General features: G+C 48.9%; 3 protein-coding genes across 5 annotated transcripts; 2 read left to right on the top strand and 1 right to left on the bottom strand.

Moving 5' to 3' along the window:
* Window positions 1-7,083: 7,083 nt before the first annotated feature.
* On the top strand, window positions 7,084-16,338 carry LOC111141213 (ADP ribosylation factor like GTPase 10). Its single transcript, XM_022493624.1, has 4 exons — window positions 7,084-7,297; window positions 7,954-8,155; window positions 11,287-11,462; window positions 12,822-16,338. The coding sequence occupies exons 1-4, from the start codon at window positions 7,115-7,117 to the stop codon at window positions 12,993-12,995; spliced, it is 735 nt and encodes a 244-aa protein (XP_022349332.1). The 5' UTR covers window positions 7,084-7,114; the 3' UTR covers window positions 12,996-16,338.
* A 1,741-nt stretch (window positions 16,339-18,079) lies between these two features.
* Window positions 18,080-22,785, bottom strand: LOC111140860 (NOP16 nucleolar protein). Of its 2 annotated transcripts, none has more exons than XM_022493085.1 (5): window positions 22,513-22,785; window positions 22,314-22,422; window positions 20,905-20,974; window positions 19,271-19,377; window positions 18,080-18,502 (listed from the first exon to the last, which is right to left on the bottom strand). In XM_022493085.1, the coding sequence occupies exons 1-5, from the start codon at window positions 22,617-22,619 to the stop codon at window positions 18,359-18,361; spliced, it is 537 nt and encodes a 178-aa protein (XP_022348793.1). In that variant the 5' UTR covers window positions 22,620-22,785; the 3' UTR covers window positions 18,080-18,358. The 2 variants fall into 2 exon arrangements, with proteins under 2 accessions (XP_022348793.1, XP_022348794.1); XM_022493086.1 differs by having other exon boundaries at window positions 18,080-18,414; window positions 22,513-22,684.
* Window positions 22,786-22,857: 72 nt separating this feature from the next.
* LOC111140859 (HIG1 hypoxia inducible domain family member 2A) lies at window positions 22,858-23,858 on the top strand. 2 transcript variants are annotated; one of them, XM_022493084.1, is made up of 2 exons: window positions 22,858-23,068; window positions 23,444-23,858. In XM_022493084.1, the coding sequence occupies exons 1-2, from the start codon at window positions 22,915-22,917 to the stop codon at window positions 23,608-23,610; spliced, it is 321 nt and encodes a 106-aa protein (XP_022348792.1). In that variant the 5' UTR covers window positions 22,858-22,914; the 3' UTR covers window positions 23,611-23,858. The 2 variants fall into 2 exon arrangements, with proteins under 2 accessions (XP_022348792.1, XP_022348791.1); XM_022493083.1 differs by having other exon boundaries at window positions 22,868-23,068; window positions 23,350-23,858.
* Window positions 23,859-24,831: the final 973 nt, after the last annotated feature.

Genomic DNA, 24,831 nt, shown 5'->3' with positions numbered 1-24,831 from the left:
AAAGCCTGCCCCGCATATCATCATGGATGAGGCATTCCCATTGCCCACTCAGCAGCAGAGAAAACTAACACTCTCAAGGGAACGTTGGCAAAGATACCTCAGCCAGGAAATGGCAGAGGTGAAATTCAAGCCCAGGGCTGAACCCCCTGCTGATGGCTTGGCTGCCCGGTGTCCTTGGCCTCAGCTCCTCCACTTTTAGTATCCCAGGGACAGGAGGGTTGAAGGCACCACCCACAGAGAAAAAAACTAGAAGTCACATCTCCCTCTAGTGGTGAGGGGGAAAGATTTCACTGAAGAGATTAATTAAAGGAGGTTGTGTCAACTCTCAATAAGGTCCTTAGAGAACAACTTCCCCAGCCTGGTATTATTACAGATGGCACAACTAAGGTGCAGAGGATAGAAGAACCAGGCCAATGTCACACAGTTAGCAGTTAATTAAATAGAAAAAGTGTTCTTGTGTCTTACTTAACGTCAGGCATGATGCTCATAGCATGAGATCCACCGGGGAGGATATGTCACTTCAGCAGCACACATATAAAAATTGGAATGATACAGAAGAGATGAGCATGGCCCCTGCACAAGGGATACACTGGGAAAGAGGACACTGTCCCTGCCTGTTATGAGCTAAATTGTGTCCTCCCAAAAGTCACATGTTGAAGTCTCAAACCCTGGTGACTCAGAACAGAACAGTATTTAGAGATAAAGTCTTTAAAGGGTAATTAAATTCAAGTAAATCTGGGGAGGCACCTGGGTGGCTCGGTCAGTTAAACGTCTGCCTTCAGCTCAGGTCATGATCCCAGGGTCCTGGGATCAAGCCCTGCATCAGGCTCCCTGCTCAGTGGGAGCCTGCTTCTCCCTCTCCCACCCCCCCCACCGGCTTGTGTTCCCTCTCTACTGTCTCTCTCTCTGTCAAATAAATAAAATCTTAAAATATGTATATAAAAAGTTGCTCAGCCTCACTCCAAATGTGAAAAATACCAATAACAAAGAGATTTAATTTAAGTTCATTTCTGTCAGATTTACAAAAGATTTTAAGTTTGATGATACTATATGTTGGCAAGAATATGGGGAAATAGAGAGGCATTAGGTTCTTAGAATGGATTACAAATTAGGACAACCGTTCTGAAGAGCAAATTGGCAATCTTAACTTTGAAAATGCGCAACAGAATGACAGCAATTCCACTCCTGAGGTTATACTTTATTTTATTTTAAAGACTTTTTTTTAAAGATTTTATTTATTTATTAGAGAGACAGACAGAACAAGCAGGGAAGGGGGAGAAGGAGGGGGAGAACCAGACTCCCCGCTGAGCAGGGAGCCCAACACAGGGCTCGATCCCAGGACCCGGGGATCATGAGACAAAGGCAGATGCTTAACCAACTGAGCCAGCCAGGCCTCCCTTCCCAGAATATTCTTTAGAAAAGTTCTCACAAATGTGCTCAAGGAGACGCCTATAACAACCTTCACTGCATCACTGTTCGTGAGAGCAAACATTTGGACGACAGAAAAATAAAAAAGTAAACTGTGATATAGTCACGCAAGGGAATACTACACAACATTAGAAATGAATGAACTAGATCTCCAGGTATCAACATGCTCAATCTCAAAAACATTATGTTGTGTTAAACAAAGATAATAGTATGTTACCAGTAGAGGCCACTTTTTTTTTTAAAGATTTTATTTATTTATTTATTTATTTATTTAGATTGAGAGCACGCAAGCGTGAGTGCTGGGTGGGGAGCACAGGGAGAGGGAGAGAATCTCAAGCAGACTCCTCACTGAACACGGAGTATGGAGACCCACGTGGGGCCAATCCCACGATCCTGAGATCATGACCTGAGCCGGAATCAGGAGCCAGCCACTCAACTGACTGAGACACCCAGGCACCCCTGTAGAGGTCACTTTTAGGCAACACGTTTGAGCAGTGGAAATATAAACAAGGCAAAAGGGCCCACAGTGACCACCAAGCTGAAACAGGCTCATCAAGCGACCCACCTCAAAATAACCATAGGCCCTAACTGACTAATTACAACCAGGCGCAGTTCCAGAGGCTACAAAAAAAGGGAAAATTCCATACAGTCCCTTACTTCTTCACCCCGCCCTTTAACTATAGCCCCTCATGACCGCCTCATGGCAGACAGTCTCTCCTTTGCTGTCCTGCCTTCTGCTCCCTTGCGGTATATTCAACCTTCCTCTCTCTGGTTCTGCCTTGGGTGTATTTTTTCACCACCTGCGCCGGCTCCCATTCAATCAGAATATGCCACATTACCATTTACGTATATTATTAAACCAAAAAACGTTTTGATATGTGTTAATAAAATAAAAGCATAAAAACATAATGGGAATGATACACATCAACTTGGAGATCACGATTATCTCTGAAGATAGGAATAGCATCTCATTTATGCTTGAAATTTTTTTAATAAAAAAATACAGCAAAAGGTTAATTCTCAAGTTTCCGTCAATACATGGGTATCTGAACATGTTTGTTTGACACATTTAATAATTTTAAAAACATTAAGAGCCGATTAATTAAAATGATGAACAACTCAAGAGCTCATCTATGTGAAAATGAAACATCCTAAAATCCAACCGAGGACCCATGTGAGAGACTCCAAAGCCAATCCCTTAAGTTTTCCTTCTTTTTCAGAAGAAGAGTTTGATCAAATGAGTGGACCTAGATTCCAGGGTCTATACAGGGGGATACAACATATTAAGAGCATGGTTTTCAAGACACACAGACCTGATTCAAATCGTAGCTGCCTCATGTATTCATTAAATGATCTTGGAGAAACCACCCCCTCTCTCAAGTTGGTTTTCTCTTTTAAAAGACAGAGATAAGCTGACCAGATGGCAGATAGCACAAACCAGCCCCAGATCCAGGGATACCTGAGAATCAAAAGGAAGCTGGCAGATCAGAGAGACCAGCCCCGTGGCCATCAGCAAAAGGCTAGGCTTGGGTGTGGACAATGGCAACCCAGAGCCAAAGACAGAGCTCCAAGACGGGAATCAGGCCCTGTTGGTTCTCGGACAGATAGACCCTTACTTCTTCCCTGCCTTGCACTGGGCAGACCTTGGCCAGTCCTATCACCGTTACCAAGGGCTGAGAAGGCAGTGGCTGGGTGGGGAAGTCAGTAACAAACTCCAGTGCAGTGAACTGGCCGGCACCTCTGCAGCCTCTCCCACCACTCCTCTTCCCTCTCCCTGTACCCTAAGCACTAAGTTATGGCAATGGGAATTAGTAAGAGACTTACCTGGGCCGCGAGGAACAAGGACTTTCTCTAGAGATGCAGGTGTCTGCTCAGCACAGTACGAATTAGGGGTGCGGACTGTGCCCGAGAGAGTCTCCTTCCCAACTCACCAGCAATACACTACACTTGGGCTATGCCACCTCCCCCAGGCACTTAGTCCTGGCCCCGAGGAAAGGAGCTCACAGGGGCAGATAAGAGATGCCTGAGGGGCACACACCCAATGAGAGAAAAGATGCCATACAGGACTACCTTATCCAAACACACCAGAGTTAATGGACTTGGCAGGACAACGAATGAAAATAAGCATTTAAAATATCACTCTAAAAAAGAAGAGAGAGGATTTTGGAAAGATGAAGGGGGAAACGAGAAATTATAAGGAACCAACTACAGAACCAGACATGAAAAATGTTATAGATGAAATAAAGCCCTGAAAGGCTGGGGTGAATAGCGGAGTGGGTATAGCCAAGGACCAAATAAACAAGTGGAAGACCAGGTTCAGAAAATTCCCTAAAAGGCATGACAAAGTTATAAATAACTGAAAAGCAGAAGGTTACGCCAGTGTTCTGTGAAGCTGGCTATCCCTGAATAGCATGGCACATGATATAACCAGGGGACGCCGTGGTCAGGGAGCCACTCCTACACCTCTCACTGTAAAGCAGTTCCCCTCGTTGGATGCTATGTTGTTTGTGACTGACTGCACCCCGTGGATGGGGCATACTTGATTCCCCAGATAGTGATGAGAGAAGAAGGAAGGAAGGAAGGAAGGATGGACGGACAAGGAAGGAAGGAAGGAAGGAATTACAAAAGGGTTGAACACAAATATACCCTGGACTTTAGGAATAACAGTACCCACGGATGCAAATGGCACCAGGATTCCAGCTCTGCCTTCTGACTTTGCCTTTCCTGCTCTACCTCAGCCTCTTTGACCTCAAGCCTTCTTCTTTTAAATGCGGGGAAAATGGTTACCTATAGCTGGTAAGTTTTACTTCTTAATCCACCCAAGACAGATGGATCTCAAGATGCTGGGTACCACATTTAAGAATCCCATGGAACAGTCTCCTTGGTTCAGCCTGATCTAATTATTACTGACTAATTATTCATGCCAAGTGTCATGTAAACATAGCAGGTTTTCAGGATGCCTGGGTGGCTCAGTCGGTTGGGCCGCTGCCTTCAGCTCAGGTCATGATCCCAGCATCCTGGGATCGAGTCCCGCATCGGGCTCCTTGCTTGGCAGGGAGCCTGCTTCTCTCTCTGCCTCTGTCTGCTTGTGCGCTTGTGCTCACTCTCTCTCTCTCTCTCTGATAAATAAAAAAATAAAAATCTTTTAAAAAACCAAAAACATGGCAGGTTTTCAGTTAATTCAATCATTAGGAAAACTATTCTCAGAAGATGGAGACAGACAAATGTTTGCACAGCAGTATATTTTACACCAGAACAAAGCCTAATGTACAGTTGATGTCTAGTTGGTTAAATGTCAGTTCCCTGCTGCCCTTCTTGCTCCATCATCAGCGACTTGTAGTACTTATCCTGGTGGAGATGGGAAGCCACTGAGGAATTTTAACCTGAAAATGACATTGCCAGGTTTTCTTTTGTAAAGACTGCTGTGTAGTAATATGGAAGTTGGACTGTATAAGTAAAGTTGGCAATAGTTATCTTTACAGTTTAATCTTTTTTTTAAAGATTTTATTTATTTATTTGACAGAGAGAGACACAGCGAGAGAGGGAACACAAGCAGGGGGAGTGGGAAAGGGAGAAGCAGGCTTCCTGTCGAGCCCAATGTGGGGCTCAATCCCAGGACCCTGGGATCATGACCTGAGCTGAAGACAGATGCTTAATCAACTGAGCCATTCAGGCGCCCCTATAATTTAATCTTTAATTGTAGAATATCCAGATGGGTTCATGACTGAAGAGGAATTAGCATCACCCAGAGATGGATATATTGACAGATGGGACTTTGTCTTCTCTTTTTTCAGAAGGTAAAGAGTGACTATTTTTCTAATGGATATTGCATCATGGAATGTGGAAGCACAAAGTTAAAAATGGATATAAGAGTAAAACTGGATGCAAAGGAGTGGACTGTGCTGGCCATATGCCTGTTTAATCACAGCTCCATTCCTCACCCTTCACCTGCTCTGCTCTGCATGACAGGGGGCTAAGTCCTGACAATTCCATTTCCAGAGTTTCCTTGCCAAATGGTCCAGTTAGTTTCAGCTAATGGCAGCCAATGCCAGGCAAAAGGAGACTGAAAGGGATGGGTTAGAGAGGAGGGAAAAGATCAAGAAAAGAATGTGTCATAGAGGCCAAGGGAGGAGAATGTGCAATTGATTCAATTCTCCAAATATGTTAAGTGTGAACTCTGGGCCTCATTCTTATACTCAACACATCAGACCCCCAAGAAGACAAAGGCCTGGTCTGTCATCCTCAAGTGGAAGGACAGACATCTTCAGGCAGAGACTGTGACCACCAGGGTGACTGAATTCCAGCTGAGAGACAAGGGGATGATCACCCACTGTGTGTCAGGAGGCAGGAAAGGTAAGGTAAGGCCAAATTAGATCTCCAGGAGCCTTTTGCGCTCAAGGGATTAAGGTTCTGTCTTTTGAAACGACATAAAACTTACATGAATGCCAAGACTAAATCCCTTATTTATTTATTTTTTTTTTAATTTTCCGACCACAAAGTTTAGGATACTCACTAGTGCTAATTTTTCTCTTTGGGAACCCTGCACTCCTGTCTCACCAGGGAGGTGATCCCTCAAGGAATGAGCTGGTACCCTGGCCAGGTTTTGAATGGCATCTCTGCTAAGAATTAACAGTGTTAAATATTGCAAGATCAAGCAAAATAAGAACTAAGATGTTACCAACGGATTTAACAGGGAAGCATTTGTTAGATACCGGGTGAGAGCAGTTTCCCTGGGTGGGTTGGGTGAAGAATAGTGAATGAACATTATCCGAAGTAGGACTGCAATGAAAAGGAAAGGTAGTACCAGTGAGGGAGGACAGTTTCTGATACAAAAGAGATCTGAGCATTACCCGCAAATGACCAGAAAAGAACCCAGAGTCCCTCCTGGTCATCAAGATGGTTTGGGTTTGCTTACAAGAAAAACACCTATCCATTCTGCAGTCCCTTACCTAGTCCTCCTTTGAAGTACCCCAGACTATTTCTCCTGCTACACCTGGAAACCTTGGCAGCCACTGGAAGTCAAGTAGGACTAGGCGATGAGATCTGAACACTGACCCCTAATCCTACCTGCTTCATTAGCATGCCCAGGATCCCAAGGGAGCAGAGCTCCTGGGGTATGAGAAGCAGCCAAGAGAGGGTAGAGTCCTAAAAGTCAGGGACCCGCGTTCCAGTTCCGTCTCTGCCACTCCATAACCTGACACCCTCTAGCCGTGTGACTTGCCTCAACTTGATCCCCGAAGTCTTGAGATGCCCAGGAAACATCGCTTGGGGTTTGAGTGCCGGCTACACCAATGCACTACGGTGCGAACTGGGCCTCGGCTTTCCATTCTAGGAAACACCGTTTTACGGAGTAAACGAGAACATCGGTCAGCTAACCACTAGGCATACAGCAAGTGCTCGGGAGATGCCAACATCACCGACTCCCGTCCTGCCCAGGTACATCTTTCAGCTCTCCGCCGCACGTAGCAGTGGGAGTGGGAAGTGCCAGCGCTCGGTTCAGCGCCCCCCACTCCAGCAGCCCGGGCGCGAGCCGCCAGTCGCGACCGCAGTGGTGCATTGTGGGGCTTGTAGTGTGGGGCTGGTGTTGGGTGGGTGGGCGCGGCCGCCGCAGTCGCAGCGGGGCCATCTTCCGCGGGCCGGCTGGTTCGGCCTGTGCAGCCCGCACCCGTGCCCCTCGCCCTGTCCGATGGCTCCGCGGCCGCTGAGCCCCTTGGTGCTGGCGCTGGGCGGCGCCGCGGCCGTGCTGGGCTCCGTACTCTTCATCCTCTGGAAGGCCTACTTCGGGCGCGGACGCGAGCGGCGCTGGGACCGGGGCGAGGCCTGGTGGGGCGCGGAGACTGCCCGCCTCCCTGAGTGGGACGAGTGGGACGTGAGTGCCGGGCGAGGGTCTGGGCCTCCGCGTGTGCGGCTGAGGGGTGTGACGCCCTGCGAGGGCAGAAGCGCCTAGGTCAGGGCTCGGCGCCGCAGACCCTGGCGAAAGGGCGCGCAGTGGTAGCCGGGCCGTCGTGAGTCCCACAACCGAGGGATGGGTGGGCATTTCGGAGGGTGTGCGGCACCGCCCTGCGCGGCCGCGAGACCCGGGCCTCCTCGTGGGCGCCGGAGCCCCGAGGGCGCGGCCCCGGAGCTCAGTCGAGCCCGCGCCCGGTCCAGCCCGCGCTCGCCCGGCGCCTGCGCAGTGCGCACAGCCCGCGGCCCAGGGCATGGCGGGAGAGGCCGCCGCCCCCTTCCCCGGCGCGGGGCGGGGATGCGAGTTTATCCCCTTCGGTGTTCCCTGCGACCCTGGGACGTAGGGACTGTCAGTCTGAGGAGGCTGAGGCTTCTCTGGGGGAAGAAATTTCACCGAGGTCACTCGGGAGAAGCCAGAAGAACGGGGTTTGGGATTCAGGACTCTGAAGGCAGCGCTGGTCCCACTGCACCAGGCCTTGCCTTCCTGCCAGTTGACCGGTGGAGGGCGAGGATGGGTGCTTTGGTGTCTTCGGGGGTCCGGCAGGAGGGTGCCGGCCGCAACCTGACCTGTGCCCACAGCCTGAAGACGAGGAGGACGAAGAGCCAGCGCTGGAGGAGTTGGAGCAGCGTGAGGTGCTGGTGCTGGGGCTGGACGGCTCGGGGAAGAGCACGTTCCTGCGCGTGCTGTCCGGAAAGCCACCGCTGGAAGGCCACATCCCCACCTGGGGCTTCAACTCTGTGAGGCTGCCCACCAAGGACTTCGAGGTGGACCTGTTAGAGAGTGAGCAGACCCCCCCCCCCCCCCACACACACACCATCTCCCCCATCACCTCACTTGGACCCAAGCCGGGTCTTTGCTTGGGTGTGTCTCCAGCATGTATATCTCAGCAGGACACATCCCTGTATGATATTCTTCCCCTGCCTCTCTGGGGCACAGGATACAGTCCACACTCTGTATTCTGACATGATGGGCCATTCATGATTGGGCAATTCCAGCCTGGTCACTGCCTGTCCCTTATCCCAACTGAAGCTCACATGCCTAACACTGAGATTCCAAAAGCTAAAGTTTCCAAACATCTGCCAGGCATTACTTAATAAAACCCTCCCAACAACTCCACAAAAAACTGGAAACAGTTATTACCCTTGTTACATGCATGAGGAAAGGGAGGCCCAGCAAGTTAAATAAAATCCTGGCTCACCCAGCTTGCCAGTCTGCTAATGCAGACTCTCTGGCTGGAGGCTCTCTATTTTAAGCAGCATGCTGCTACATTGCTTGTTTCTGAAAGGTTCTTGCTGTTTTCTTTCTTCTGTCTGTGCTTGCACTGTTCCCGCAGTTTGGAAAGCCCTTCTTCCCTTTAAAAACTGCTATACCTCTTTTCAGGATTTAGATCAGAGGCACATGGGTGGTTTGGTCTACAGAGCATCAACTTGATCTCACGGTCATGAATGCAAGCTCCGCATTGGGTGTGGAGCCTACTAAAAATTAAAACAATAAAGAATCTTTTTTTTTTTTTTTTAAAGATTTTATTTATTTACTTGACAGAGAGATCACAAGTAGGCAGAGAGGCAGGCAGAGAGAGAGAGAGGAGGAAGCAGGATTCCCGCTGAGCAGAGAGCCCGATGCGGGGCTCGATCCCAGGACCCCGGGATCACGACCTGAGCCGAAGGCAGAGGCTCAACCCACTGAGCCACCCAGGCGCCCCAACAATAAAGAATCTTAAAAAAAAAAAAAAAAAAAAGATTTAGATCAAACATGATATCCTTATGAAGCCTTATCTGATTCTCAGGCTAGGTTAAGGGCTCTTCCTCTGAGCTGGCATTTGCTGCATACCAGCCTATGTCCCTGACGAGGCTTCTGGGGCACAGATGAGTCTGATCCAGCTTTGGTCCTGAGCGCCCAGCCTCAAGCAAGTAACTGGGAGAACTCGTTGAGTGAGTGATCAGAAGGGGTCTGGGCTGCCCCTGTCCTCAGTGTTAGGCTTCTTGGGATTCCAGGAGAGGTTGGCAATGGGGCTATTCAGAAGACAGCAGTACTTAGCCACCTGTGTCCAGCTGCAGACTGTGTGTGAGAGAGTAGTGGACTTCCTGCCAGCCAAAGGGCTCAGACCATAAAGACTAGGTGGGTTTAGTTAAGCAGCAGCTGGTGGGATCAGACTCTGAGGGCCTGGCTATATCTTTCCTCCCTGCTTGTGGCAAACGTTGATATTCACCTGGAATTTGGTCCTTTAAACGAGACTTTACCTGTCTCCCTTTCTTGTGCCAGGGATGCAGAAGGGTCAAGTGGGATTCTGCACTTGACTCCCACTCTGGCAGAGATAGTAACCCCCAAACCTAGGAGAATGGGGTTGGTGTTTTCATGTTACCCAAGAGTCTAAGGTTCAATAGAGTCACTCCTGGATTCTAACCCAGATCTCAAATTCAAGCCCTGGAACTCTCCCTTCCCATGACACTCGCTTGGCTATAGTCTACAGTGCCTGGCCTGGCATGAGCCCTTTGTTGATCTTTGATGATTCTTCCCTTCCTCGCCCCACTTTCTATATCCTATCCATTTGATTAGCTAGTTCTTTCAGCTTTATTTTCCAATAGATTTTGCATCTGTCCACTTCTCCCCACTTCCACCACTGCCTGCTTGGTCCAAGCCACCATCATCTCAGTACTATAATAGCCTCCTTGCAGGTCTTCCTGCTTTCACTTCTGTCCCCTACTGTCAGCCAGCAGTATATTTCAGAAACCCATGTCACTCTTGCATAAAACCTTTAAGGGGGTCCCCCACAGTTTCACTGTAGCCTGACAGCCCTCATGTGGTCAAGCCCTGGCCAGCTTTGCTAGCTGTGGCTTCTTCCCCTCTCCCTCTGGTACTGCCTTGGCCACCCTGGCTGCCTTCTGTTTCAGACACATTGAGCTTGCTCTTCACTCTGCTTGTAATGCTTTCCTCTGCCTCTTCCCTTAGCTAGCTCCTTCTCGTTATCCCAGACTCAGCTCACATGCTGCCTCCTCAGGGAGACCTTCCCAGACCGCCCAATCCAAAGCCACCCCAAGCCATTTTCACTTTTTCTTTTTTATTTCCTTTCTGAAATGTGCTTATGTGCTATTGCTGTGTCTGTCTTGGTTACAGAGGGAGCTCCTTGAGAGCAGGGCCCTGTCTGCCTTGCTCACCTCTGTATCCCCAGCACCCAGATCAGTGCTTGGCACCTAGTAAGCACTCAGTAAATATTTGTTGAGTGCCTGCTATGTGCCAGGCATTGTGCTGAGGGCTTTGGGGGGATCCAGATGTAAACAGCTCTAACTCTCAAAGAGCACAGAGTCCTCAAGTGTCAGAAGTATATCCAGAAACTCTAGGATGCAGTGTGGCTAATGGGGACTGTGCAGAGGGACAAGAAGGCAACCCAGGTTGGGGGTACTATGTGGGCAGCCATGTGGTGGTAGGACTGAGTATGCTGTTTTCAAGGAAAGAAAATGGGGTGACCAGACTGAACATGAAACACTGAATGGGGAATGGTTATGTATAGGCTGGGCAGGGAGTCTTGGCTTCTGACCACACCATTACTGTCTGGGAGAGAAAGCTAGGAACTGGCAGGAAGCAGCTCAGGAAAAAGAACCAGAGAGTACAATTTAATGGGCACCTTGTATGCTAGTCTGTGAAAGGCGCATTGTGTATGGTACCTTTGGGTTTTCCTGCAACCTGTTAGTAGGTAAGTTCAGTGAGGAGAACGCTGCTACTCGAAGGTAGTGAGTTGCCTAGGGAGCCCCAGCTATCAGAGCCAGAGCTAAACCAGATTGGCTCCAGAACCTGTGGTCTTCCTTGCCCCTGGTTGGTGGAGCCTTGGGAAGCTGTAAGTGGGGTGGTATGGGGCTATGTGTAGAGAGCCAGGGCCCAGGGAGGCTCTGAGCTGGCCCCTGGCCTCTCCTCAGTCGGCGGCAGCCAGAACCTACGCTTCTACTGGAAGGAGTTTGTGAATGAAGTAGACGTGCTGGTGTTCATGGTGGACTCAGCTGACCGGTTGCGGCTGCCCTGGGCCCGGCAGGAACTGCACAAGCTGCTGGACAAGGACCCTGACCTGCCTGTCGTTGTGGTGGCCAACAAGCAGGTGAGGACCATGGGAGGGAGCCTGGCTTAGACCAGCTGGGCTTGATGCACTGATCCCTGGGTAGGGGCAGGGAGCACAGGAGAGAGATTCAGGCCCAGGCCTGTGATCTGGAGCACTCAGGTGAGATACTGTCCCCAACTCTTCTACCTGTGCTTTTTCCTCATCCCTGATCCTCATTTTCTGTCTGCCTTCCTCCTCACCTCCCTGTCACCCACTATCCTGAAGAAATGAGAAAAATACTAAGCATCCACTATATATAAGGTATGGTTTTGAGTGACATTTCACATTATGCTTCTAATTGATCCTACAGGATCCATTTTACAGATTGGAAATCTGAAGCTCAGAGAGGTTCTGTAATCTCCCCAAGGTTATACACCTTGAAAATAGTGGAATTGCAATGTCTAACTCCAAAACTTGTGCCTTTTCCACTCTGCCATGTCCTTGTGACTTCCAGCTCTAGATCAAAGACCTAAGCTGGGAAGTGATAAGTGGAACATATTCCAATAACAATAACAAATAACATTTGTAAGTGTGCTTACAGTGTGCCAGGCTAAGCACCTGACAGTCATGACCTCGCTTAAATCCTACAAAACCCCATGATAGGCCTTGTTATTATCCTCAGTTCCCAAAGTTAAAACTGGTATGTGGCAAAGCCAGGACTTGAACTCCGATCTTCCTCAAAGATTCTGCTCTTAACCATGCTCTACTTCTCTTGGGCCTTTGGCCCAGCCACCCTCAGCATCACAGACTGAAGGTGCCACTCTCAGTACATGCCAGGTAAAACTTTGCCACAGTACAGAGTTCTGTCATTTTTCCTGTGGCCTGGCCCACGTTCCTGCGAGCCATGGCATTTGTTTCCAACCTGACTTGGAGAGAAGCTATATGTCTTTGATCCCAGTTTCCCCTGCCTATCAGGATATCCTTGACAATCATTTATAAGCATGTAACCATATGTCCTGGTCTGCCTGGGATGGCCCCCATTTATGGCTGTTGTTCTGGTATAATTATTAATAGTGTCCACTTTAAGTCTCAGAAGTACCCTGGTTTGGATGATGAATTACATCATCATTCTACTTATAAACTATAATTATGAGGATAACTCTAAGTGCCTCTCACAATGCCTGGCTTATAGGAAGAGCTGTTTCTCACCGCAGTGGCTAGTGGTAGTATGAAAAGAGGTTGGTATGAAGGAAAGTCAGAGGTGAGAGAATTTAGACCAAGAGGCCCAGAGGCCACTTCTGGGAACTTAGGCCCCAGTGTTCCCCAGGATAGCCAAAGAACAGTTCTTCTCATGGATGACAGTGTGGGTGCTGGGAAACTGTGAGCTCTGTTCCAACCGGCTTCTCTGTTTCATCCCAGGACCTGAGTGAGTCCATGAGTATGGTGGAGCTACAGCAGGAGCTGGGCCTGCGGGCTATCGATAGCCAGAGGGAGGTGTTCCTCTTGGCAGCCAGCATCGCCCCTGCAGGACCCGGCTTTGAAAACCCTGGCACCGTGCATATCTGGAGACTGCTCTTGGAGCTTCTCTCCTAGGCCAGCTATCACCAGCTTGCCACCCTACCCTGAAGACCCTAGTCCTGCCACTCCTCCTGTCTACTGCCAGTGTGGGCCTGAGGCAGGAGCCATGTAGCAGGACTGCCCTTCTCTCCACCCACCCTCCAGAGCAGGGCCTGGGCAAGGCTAGGAACCGCACAGAAGCCTTCCAACGGTGAGGTGGCCATGAGGCTGAAGTGGGGAGGCAGGTGAGGCAGATAGTGGAAGAGCATAGTGTCTGGCTCACTCCAGGCTGGAAGTGGATCGGGCTTTCACCGCTAAAGGCACCTCCTTCTCTGACGTGTACAGTAAGGTTCTCAGTCTCTGCAGGTCCCAGTGACTGAGAATCGGGACAGCGTCAAAAGTACTCCCAGTCTAAAACCGTTCCCTCCTGGTGACCTCATGCCCGTCACGCAGGCGGGTTCTGGGCAGCCCACAGTGAGCCTTGGCTCCAGGGCCCACAATGTCCTGCAGCCCCAGCTCCACCGGGCTGGCTCGAGGCCTTGTGCTATCTCTGCCGCTCTGGCCCTGGGACCATCATTTTTAAAGAGATGGCTTCCTTGGTTTTTTCTCACTTGGAGATAGATTTTCCAGCCATGAAGATAAGAAGGGCTGGGACGAACCTGGAGATCCTAGCAAGGAGTTTTCTGAAACCTCCCTGCTTCTGCAAGCTAAGGCCTGCCTGCCAGACTACAGCATCAAGTGGTATTCAGCCCTGAGCAGAGACACGGAGGGCTTTCCTCCCCCTCGTCTGGGGACAGAAACTGCAGCTCTATGCCAGTGCCCGTGTTTACAGAATTCTGGGGAAGGAGCCTATGTCCCTGAGGAGAAGACGGTCAACTGCATTCTAATTATTTATTTATTTATTTATTCATACAAGGAACAGACCAAAGTCTCAGGTTCTGTTTCTAGGTGCTGTTATCAAAGCCCCGGATGACTGCCATGGAAAATTTGTGTCTTTGAGGAAAACAGCTAGAATTGTGAGACGTGCGATAACCTGCACGTGTCAGTGGAGACAAAGCTCTAGCTTTCCCCCAACATTTACAGCTATAATCGGCATCCCCCTTTACCCTGACCCACATGAACTTAAAACTCTGCCACTTGGCCCAATATGTCAAAAGGACACAATCCCCTCCCATGTAGCTGGTGACTGTAGGAGAGGACATTTCAATCATGTAAATCCAGGTAAACAAAAATGGGAATTAGCAGATCAGCCAACAGGATACCTGAGGCTTTGGGTACCTCAGTCTTTCTGGACCTGCTGACTCCCCAGCCAAAAGTTGGACAGAATTTCTATTCTCTCCAGTGCACACTCACAGTTTATTTATATGCTGACACTTTAGTGCAGGCCAAGGACGGAGCCTTTTGTCTGCGCTGAGTAATCAGTAGCCACAGATGGACTTTTTTTTAGCAGAGATAGCCAACTCAGTTTGCTTTTTAATTGAGAATAGAGATGATGTGCCTTCATTTCACTTGACATTGACTCAGCGTGCCTCAGTTCCATGCTGTGGCCTACATGAGAAGAGGCATAGGGAGGAAGGTGGGATGGACGCTCTAGAAGTCCAGAAATGTGACGAGTTACAGTGGCCTGCTGTGCTCTTGGGCTGTGGGTGTATGACAGAATCACTGTCCTTTGAAATTCTAATTAACTTTCTGCAGAAGAAAGAAGAGATTTGACTGCTTTTATCTTAAATATTTAAGGAATGACTTGACTTTTAGAGTACCCTTTGAACTTTTGCCGACAGCTTTTCATTTTGACATTTAAAGATTGTGAAACTTTACGTCTTTGTTCTATAAACTTCACCTTGTTCTCCAGTGCTTGACATTTACCTCTGGAACCAGCATCATTGTAGGGGACCCTTTTCTAATTAAGATCTCCCTTTGGTCTAATGAGTATCGTTATGTAATACAGTTTTCAAAGTCTGCAGTGAGGGGAGTGACCTTGAATAGTTATATCTACATGAGTGACCTCTGAAGACCACTCCCAGAACTGTTGGGTCCCAGTGGTACACTGGAAGACACAAGCCACTGAGGGGGCCTGAAGGTCCAGAGTACCACCCTGATGCTTGTGCAGAATATAGATGTTCTCTTGACCTGTGTGTGTGCCTCATCACATTTGTGGCTGACTGCTGCACTCCTCTGGTGCGACTGCTGGCCTGTCGTCCAGGCAGAGTGTCAATAGTGCTCAACCGCTCTGGTTTCTGCCAGGACTGGGCAAAGTGGAGAACGGGCCTCTCTTATGAATAGCCGAGTGCCTGGCCCGTGCTGCTCTTACCCAGTTGCTCCTGAATGTGACTTTCTGATTCACCAGCCCAGATCACCTGCTCCTGGGAACCAGCCATTATCTGTGGAGTTCATCTCAAAGTGAGTTTTCTGAGCTAGCCTGGGTGACACTGCTCCCCCCAAGACTGCCCCAACACTATAGCTCCCAGCCTACCTGAGCATGGGATATGGGTCAAATGTCAGCCCTTCTCCTTTTCTAAGGAAGGCAACTGGAAGGCAGGCTCTGGATCTGAGAGAGCAGGTGGGCACTCCATATCAAAAAGAAGCTTCTGCTTCTGCCTGCCTGTTGAACCGATGCCTGATCATTCACCCTGGCACCAACGGCTTCTGATCTTAAGAATTAATGCAATGTGGCTTCTGCTTTTCCATCCTCTCACCTGCTGCCAACCCTCGGAGGAGAGGCCGACTTGGCCCAAAGCTTGGTCATGTGAATGGTCTAAGCAAGAAGGCTCCAAGACCACCACCTTGACTGGCTGCTTATCCGCAGAGCCTCCTCTGGTACCTCTTGCACTGACACACGGGTATCCAGCGTAAGGACGGGGGTGAGTGGTGAAATCAGCCCGTCACAGCACTCCCCTCCCTCCACAGAGAGGTGCTGATGAAAATCTGAGGACTTGCCTGTCTGCATGGATGAAACACTAGATTGCAAAACAATGTTTCCACCTGTCTATGGAAAACATTTTGTTCTTAAACTTGCTTAATAGCAACTGCCAGCACTTTGAACTAGCTGCTGAAACTCACTTGTGGTATTCATCCTGGTACACCTGCCCAGATCTCAGGCCTGGAATAGTCTGAGCATCTTCCTGTCACATTTGTTGGCTCACACATCTTCAGTCGTTTCTAATAGCTGTGTGAAGAACCTCCAACTTTTCCTCATTTGCTGCCTCTGCGAGGTGGGCCCATGAGGTACATAAGGAGAATTCCCATCAAAGATCTGGAAGTGAAGAGGCCTTGCTGTCCCACCCCAAGTCCTGTGAACCCAGACCCACAGGGTTGTCAAGGACAGATTGCATTAAGGGAGACCAAGTGGCTGTTTGAGACACACAATAAATGCCAAAAACTCAAATATGGTTTCATTTGAATTCTGATTTTGAGGAGTATATCCTGGGTGCTTATAGTTCCAGTGAGGGGCAGGTATGGGGGATGGTCCCAGAAGTTTCAGTAACATGATCATTTGTATCTGTACCTGGCGGCCATTCCTTGGGAGTTCTAGCTGATGGGGCCAGAAGTCAGAATGGAGCATTCCCCCTGCACCTGCCTTGGGCTCAGCTCCGGATGCCCAGGGAAGATTCCTGCACTCAAGCCCAGTTGGCCAGGGGATGTCAAGCTGATTAAAAAGCAGTTGTATCTGGTATGTATTGCTACAGGAAGGCTAGGGCATAGGGACAACAGGACACTTACACAGCATAAGGATGGGGGAAAGTGGCAGAAAAGGCTTTCCAAAACTGGCATCTGAATTGGGTAAAGAAACAAAGGGACAGCTGTCAAAGGCCTGAATTTGGAATGCCATGGAGGACGTTATGAGGCCAAATAAAAGCCCTCACTAGTGGCTCGCTCAGTCTGTAGGTACAGCATATAATTCTTTATCTCAAGGTCACGAGTTCAAGCCCCAAATTGGGCATGGAGCATACTTGAAAGAAAATACAGAATCCCCTACCAGGAGACTAGATTCCAAAGCCTTTGTGCACACTGCTACAAGGGCCAGTTCACTGCTGGGGGCTAAGCCAGCATAGGAGGGGTTTCTGGGGCCCTGTTTCCAGCCTGCCCTGATAGCGTGGGACGGATGGGCTGCCTTCAGGGGCTGATGGGGAGGATATAGCAGGTGAAAACCCAGGCTTAGCGGTTGTACTGACTTGACTTCAGACCTCACGCTGGCATCTCAAGCCTCGGTTTCCTTACCTGTAAAATGGTGAAGCCACACACCCTGCAGGACTTTATGTGAAATGATCTGCATAAAAACAGCAAATCTTTTTTTTTTTTTTTTAAGATTTTATTTATTTATTTGACAGGCAGAGATCACAAGTAGGCAGAGAGGCAGGCAGAGAGAGAGAGAGGTGGAAGCAGACTCCCTGCTGAGCAGAGAGCCCGATGCAGGGCTCGATCCCAGGGCCCTGGGACCATGACCTGAGCCGAAGGCAGAGGCTTTAACCCACTGAGCCACCCAGGCGCCCCACAGCAAATCTTTTTTAAGAGGAATAAGGAGAACCAGATTTGAGGTGCCCTTCTAGGCGAAACATTAGGAATGAGAGGGGTTTTGTATTACAATAGCTCAAGATAAAGTATCAAGAGCAGAAAATGCCCAGTGCCCACCCCACAGTGCCTGTGATCATGTTATGTGTCATCACCTCACATCGCCAAATTAGGCAGGCCTGCCCCAGAAAAGGGCCACACAGTGTGTACCCAGTACCTGGCAGACAGATGCTCTTCAGCAGTCCACCAGTCTCAGCGGACTTGGAGGCCTCGGGTTCCTTTCAGAGCAAGCAATCTCAAGACGAGTAGTGAAGGCCAGTCATAAGGAGGCAGCAAACTTCCCCTCTGGCCCTTGAGCCAATCTACTGAGACATACCTCCCAAGCAGCCCAAGGTTAGCAGCAGGCTTGTGTAGAAGGCTTAATGCTGTGCAGGAAACCAAGCAGAGCAATGGAACCGGAACAGGGGACACGAGGAGGGAGGCCACACCTAAGAGGGGAAGAGGACTGTGGCACATTAAGGGCTGGATGGCCTCTCTGCCCGGCCGAGTGGGTTTTCACAGGGACAGTCCCAGAGCTTGGTTGGGAACGGAACACACAACCACCAGAGAAGTAAAATACTCTTTTTATTATGTACAGGCTATACGTAAACCACCCACCCACTCTGAAAACAGTAGGTTCTGGCTTTTCTCAGGGCACTCAGAAGCTTCTTGGACACCGTTCCTTCAGAAAGGGGAGTATAAGTGTGTGCATGCATGTGCATGTGTATGTAACCTGATTCCATGAGATTTGACCAGCCTCATCTAGCCACATGCCCCTCCTTGCCTTAAACCCTGGCTTTCAGCTTCTCTGGTCCAGGAGGAGACCTCAGCCTAGGGCAGGCATAAGCCAGTCATTCAACCTCCATCTTGTTCTTCTGCAAAGAATCAATGAAGGTTTGCCATTCCGCTGGGTAAAAACGCTTATAGACGTTGATCTTATTCCGAATCTGTTTTGGGGTATCTTGGTAGTAATTCTTCTCATCCCGGGCCATAGCCTAAGAAGGGAGAAGCCACTTGAGGAGGGCTGGACAGGCAAAGGCTCAAATTCTAGTACTGCTTGAGCTGGGCAAGCCACTTAGTGTCCCTGAAGTCCAGGTTCCTCACCTCAAAAACCATGGGGTATGTGGGGAAATGGGTGCAAATGCCCTTGGGAACCAGGCAGGAGCTACAGCCAAATATGAGTGGCTAATGCTCCATCCATAGCTCACTGATCCCACTTGGGCACCAGAATCCAATGCAGTCAGATCTTCCAATTTTTTTTTTTTTTTTTAAAGATTTTATTTATTTATTTGACAGAGAGATCACAAGTAGGGAGAGAGGCAGGCAGAGAGAGGAGGAAGCAGGCTCTCTGCCGAGCAGAGAGCCCGATGCGGGGCTCGATCCCAGGACTCTGAGATCATGACCTGAGCTGAAGGCAGCGGCTTAACCCACTGAGCCACCCAGGCGCCCCAGATCTTCCAATTTTTAAGAGAAGTCAAAAATATTAACTTTAATTCGAAAACTCTCATAATTAAAATGGCACCTAGTTCAAGTTCTTTAAAAATACCATGCAAATAAAACTACATGTCTGAGTGGAATATGAACCACAGGCCAATCAGTCTATTCTGGCTACAAGCATCTGTCCATGAGATCAATTTCCTAAAGTCTCTCTTTCCTTCATTTGCACTCAGTCTTAGGCAAGAGACAAGATCAGACCCCAAACGGTCCAGGGCGCCTTCCTAACAGACCCAAGTGGTTCTTCCTGCCAGGCCTGAACCACTCACCTTATAGTCCTCCCCATGATTCTCCACCATGTAGCGCACATAGTCAATGAGGTCTCGAGACAGCGTGTTTCCTTTCTTTTCTGGAAGGCTGGCTTCTGCCTCCAGGTCTACAGTGAGAGAAACCAGGACACAGAAAATGACGTTTTGCCTCCCATACTTTTTGAGTTGCCCAATCACCCTTTCACCCCATCCCAAACCATGGCCATCAGATGGGCTTTGCCTCTTCAGCCCCTGGGATTCCAGGCCCTGCCTATGACACAATCATCTATCACTGTGGCAACTACCTAAAAGGTAAGTCATCTCTCTTGGGTCTCAGCTGGGTAAACGGCAGGGACCAAATTAATAATCTCCACTTAGTACTGGGTCCTGGGTGAAGGTGAAGATACATTGCCTACCACAAGTCATGGCTTCACTGTTAAAATAGCTAGGCAGGAGCATCTGGGTGGCTTAATCAGTTAGACATCCGACTCTTGGTTTCAGCTCAGGTCATGATCTTATGGGTCGTGAGATTGAGCCCCATGTGGGAATCCATGCTGACCATGGAGTCTGCTTGTCCTTCTCCCTCTACTTCTCTCCCCACTCTCACTCTCTCCCTTACTCCCTGGAAAAAAAATCTTTAAAATTAATTAATTAATTAAATAGGTAGGCAAATACTCCCCATTTCTCAAGTAGGAGAAAAACAGCTCAGGGAAACAAGGTGGTCAAATGTTATCCAGGGGTTAAGTGCTAAATTGCTTATAGTCAAAATTATCTTTGACTTGGTTGCCAGGGGCTGGGGTGGGAGGGAGGCAGGGAAATGGGGAGTTGTCCAATGGGTAGAGTTCCATTTCTGAAGATGAAAAAGTTCTGGAGATCTAATGCATGACAACATAAACATACTTAACACTACTGAGCTATATAATTAAAAATGATTAAGATGGTAAACTTTATGTGATATGTTTTCTACCACAATTTTAAAAAATTCTTTAAAGGAGAAGTGAAAAAAAAAAATTTTTAAATGAGAAGTAAAACGTTTAGAAATTTGACAGAAAATACACCTGATTTTATTCATGCAATCCTTTGCAGTAATTCTTACGAGAATTCTTACGAGAATCACTGATAGGAACTCAAGAAATTCTCTATCAAATGCCTGGCTATTTAAAACCCTTTTAACTTAAGGAGAACCACTAACATCTTGGACAGATAAGAGGAAGATGAGTGGAGAATTTCAGAGTATTCCTGCTTCCCTGCAGAATTTACTCTGTTTTAATAATCAGTCTCTATAGCATTAATAAACATGAAACTGATTTGTCACTGAAAAGATTAAATAAGATGGTGGAATCTATAAAAATCTGTTCATCCTTAAATTCATGACAAGCTGAACATGTGCCTGAGACACTGGTTTCTTTTCTATCCTCTCGGGCACCTGGCTGCATCCTCCCTGAACATTTCTGACCTCACTTCACATGTTTGAGTTTATTAAGTAGACTGAAAATATCCCAGTCAGAGACAGTCTTAACTTTGTGAGCCCTGGACCAGCTCCCTTCTTCCCTCCGAACCTCAGTTTTTCCATCTGTAAAATGAAGACATCTGAGGGCCCTTTCTGGCCCTGACTGTGCAGCAAGGTGACCTAGAGGAATGTGGACAGCACCCACCGTTTAGCACATAGGGCTTCCGCACAAGCTCCTTAGGCCTCTCCTCTATGTCCACCTCCATGGCCTTCACCTGCAGAGAACAGAGCCTGTGAGACCAGTAGACAAAGGAAGAATCTTAGATGAGGGAAAATTCTAGAGGCTCCTGCCCATCCCAACACAACTGATTATCCATAAGAATCCCTACACATATTCAGGCAGGAACAGATGACTGAGAGAACCAATGCCCCGGAGGCTTTATGGTTTCCAAAAGGGACTCAAGGAAGCAAGTCATCTTTCTGTGCCTATCTAAAAAATGGGCATAATGCTCCTTGCCTACCTCACCTCATGTGTGCTAATCAAATGAAACAATGCCCATGAAAGCTCTTTGTAATTTACAATGAAAAGATATCAGATATCTTCTCTATGAAGAGGAGCAACCTGACAGTGCTTGGCTATAGCTTCACATTTGATCAAGAAACAGTAGTGCCATTTTCCTCTGGCATGAAGGGCTAAGAAGAAACTTATCTAAAAGCAATGGCACAGGGTGCCTGGTTGGCTCAGTCAGTTAAGCATCTGCCTTCAGCTTAGGTCATGATCTCAGAGTCCTGGGATGGAGCCCCGTGTCAGGATCCCTACGCAGCAGGGAGTCTGCCTCTTCCTCTGCCCTTCCTGAGCTCCACTCTCAGCTTGCTAATAAATGAATAAAATCTTTAAAAATTATTCAAATAAGTAAGTAAAAGCAATGGGACAAATCCAATCAGCAAGTCCATTCATTAGGTTAACTATTGAGCACTAGTTATATTCCAACCACCACTGGACAAAACACAAGGTCCTTGTCCCCAAGAAGATTATGTTGAGGGAAAGAGGCACATGCAATAAACAAATAAATATATAAAACACCATCAAGTATTTACAAGTGCTATGAGTTAAAGCTGGAAAGAAATAAGTAAATGGGTAAAAGAGTTCTATTTTTTAAAGTGTGGTGCAGAAAAAGACTTATTTGGGAGAAACTAAGGAAGCCTCAGACCAAGGATAATTAGATGACTGGGGGAAGGTGTAAGTAAGAGCAAGTAAAAATCCCAAACTCTGGGGAGTCCTTACTAGGAAAGTGAAGGGCAGAAAAAGATAAATCCTGAGACATACCATTGAGATCCCAAGGGACCCAAGCAGGTTCATTTCGGAGGGATAAAGAAAATGAGTGGAGAAGAAAAGAGGGGAGCTCCAACCCAGGTCCAATGTGTGCTGGGAAGCAGGAGTGGGTAGTAAAGAGCCCTTCAACCACAGTCAGTGCAAGCTGCCGGAGCTGGCTATAGGAAGGTCGCAAACCCGGGAAAGGCGTAAGCGTGGCAATCCAAAGGAAGAAGTTCTTAAACTCAGCTAAGTATGGAGGCAAACAGGGATGAAGGGCGGGGACCCTGCCATGTCAGTACCTTTCTCTTACGGAGGGGAACCGCCTTGTTGGGGTCCATAGCCAACCCCATCTCGGCCAGGTTCTGCCGCACGGATTTGGCGTGGTCCCAGGCATGTCGGATGTGGGAGCTACAGGCAAAGAGAGAGAGATCGCGGAACCGTCATCTCGCCGGCCATCCCAGCCGAAGTCCCCTGCCTTCCAAACCCCGGTCCCCTCACCACTCGATCCGTGGCGCTGCTTTCCGTCGAGCATTCCGGTTCAGCCGCTTCCGGTTAACATTGTAACCGAACTTCTGTCTCCTGGTCTTCCCCTTGGCTTTGGGCATTTCCTTGACCACCGAACCGACAACTCTAACTGGATGCCTCTCACGCAGCGCCTCGTGTCTCAGACTACTTCCTGCGGATGCTCGCAAGGGTTTGCGGGCGTTTTCGGGAAATGTAGTCCACCCTATAGAGACATCATGCAGATTACTATAATGACTACGACTCCCAGAATGCAACGAGGGGTTGGCGTCTGCGTACAAGCTCAGCAAATCCCTTTTTCCCCCCCTCCACTTCAATGACCTCATCAGAAGGCGGAGCTTAGCGTTCGCATTTTTTCCCAAAGCAGCTTCCCGGGACATGGCGGCTCCTGGTCCTGTGACTCCGGGGCCACCCTTTGAACCAGCACAGCCCCCAGTCATTGAGGGCTTTAGCCCCAGTATCTACAGCACTCAGGAAAGCTTCAAGGAAAAATTTCTTCGCAAGACCCGCGAGAACCCAATGGTACCCATAGGTAAGCAGGTGTTGTAGGAACTGTAGACGGAGAGGATAGTGATGTCTGAGGGAATGAATTAGGTGAGGACCGGGAACGGCAAGGGGGAAGGGAGTGAGAGCGGACCAGAGTTGTGGCGCCGAGGCCGGGGGGGGGGGGGGGGGGGGGGTGAGAGGTGATCCTGATTGGAGCAGGAGTTGGGCGGGATTGGGGGACTGAGATTGGGCGAGCCCTGTAACTGGGAGGACCCTTCCTCGACCAGACCCTCCTACTAGGCGCGCTCTGCCTCAGCTGTTATTCAGAGCTCTGGACTCCCGAGTACTGGAGGCCCACAGCGGGGAGGGGCCTCCAGCGCCGGAACGTGCTACTCCCCCACTTACTTTGTCCCCTCCTCAGGCTGCCTGGGCACGGCGGCCGCCCTCACCTACGGCCTCTACTGCTTCCACCGGGGTCAGAGCCGGCGCTCTCAGCTCATGATGCGCACCCGGATCGCTGCCCAGGGCTTCACGGTCGCAGCCATCTTGCTGGGTCTGGCTGCATCTGCTATGAGGTCTCGATCCTGAGTCCGAGACCTGGCCTTGAACGTTACACAGAGATCGTTCCCGGCCCCAGGAGCAACCACCGGCCCCGCTACCTGACTTATTCCTTCGTCTCCCCTGACAGGGCCCCCTATCAGCGGGGGAGGAAGTGGCCAAATGTGTAACTGACAGATGTTTTTTTCAGGAATCTCGGATTCGTTTCAGTTTGGGTGTTGCATACTTGCATTTGTGCCCCACTCTTCACTTCCTACTTAATAAACTGACCACTTGTAGTTTGGTGATTTCATTCTCAATCTAGCACCCCCAGGGTTTTTGGTCTTTGGTTTTAGGAGGTTGTCTAAAGACTATAGGGGCCCTTAGAAATCCTATAGTCTAGTGATTACCAAACTTTTGTGGTAACAGTCACCTGGGGGAACTTGTTAAAGGTAGATATTCAGTTCGGTAGAGTGATGCTATTTTGGGGGGGGGGGGGAATGATCTTTCCAACAATCTTCAGACTTTCAACAGGAAACCCTTTGTTCAGATGAGGCTGGCCATGGCCCTGTCCCAGGAAGGGAGGTTCTGCCCTCCACTTTGCTTCTGCTCCTCACCCCACTCCCTCCTCCTGAGAGCATCTAGGCTCCACTGATGTAGACTATCCCCACTTGGTTCTTGATGCATCTTAAAGAACAGGAAACTGAGCCTCAAAGAAGGCAGCATGGTGGAGTGGTAAGAGCGTAGTCACAAAGCTTGCCATTGTTTTGTGTATCTAGTGTTTTAGGATTAAGGAAGAAAAGGGGCTGGAGACCTTGAGGGAACTCTACACGAGGCAACCTGTGAGTTTCTCATTCATGCAAAGTCTCAAGTATTCCTGGACTGTGGTCAGATCTAAAGTGTTGATTCGGTGGGACCCAGTTTCCTTCCATGTATGACTCCATCAATTTCAACACCAGCTGCAAGCTGCCAGAAAGGAAAGAGGAAGTAAGGAAGACACACTTTTTGGGCCCCCTAACACCCTCTAGCTTTCTAAGTGGAGAATTGTATGAGTAGGGCCCCACTAAGTTTCTTGCTCCCATCATGGTCTCTCAGTTGTAAGGCAGAGATTATAAATGTGAAGCAGTACATTGTGGTGATGGATTCAAGAACTGGAAGGAAGGGGTGAGGACTATGGCACTTCTAAAGAGGAAGGCCATTATTTTTAGCTGTTGGTGTTATTGTGTTCCCCTAAAAAAGATATGTTGAAGTCCTAACCCAGTATCTCAGAAT

Source organism: Enhydra lutris, unplaced genomic scaffold (genome assembly GCF_002288905.1).
Source record: "Enhydra lutris kenyoni isolate GAN:26980312 unplaced genomic scaffold, ASM228890v2 scaffoldscaffold5, whole genome shotgun sequence".
Lineage (NCBI taxonomy): Eukaryota > Metazoa > Chordata > Mammalia > Carnivora > Mustelidae > Enhydra > Enhydra lutris.
Note: the sequence above shows the minus strand (reverse complement) of the source record. Positions and strands in the feature narration are given on the sequence as shown.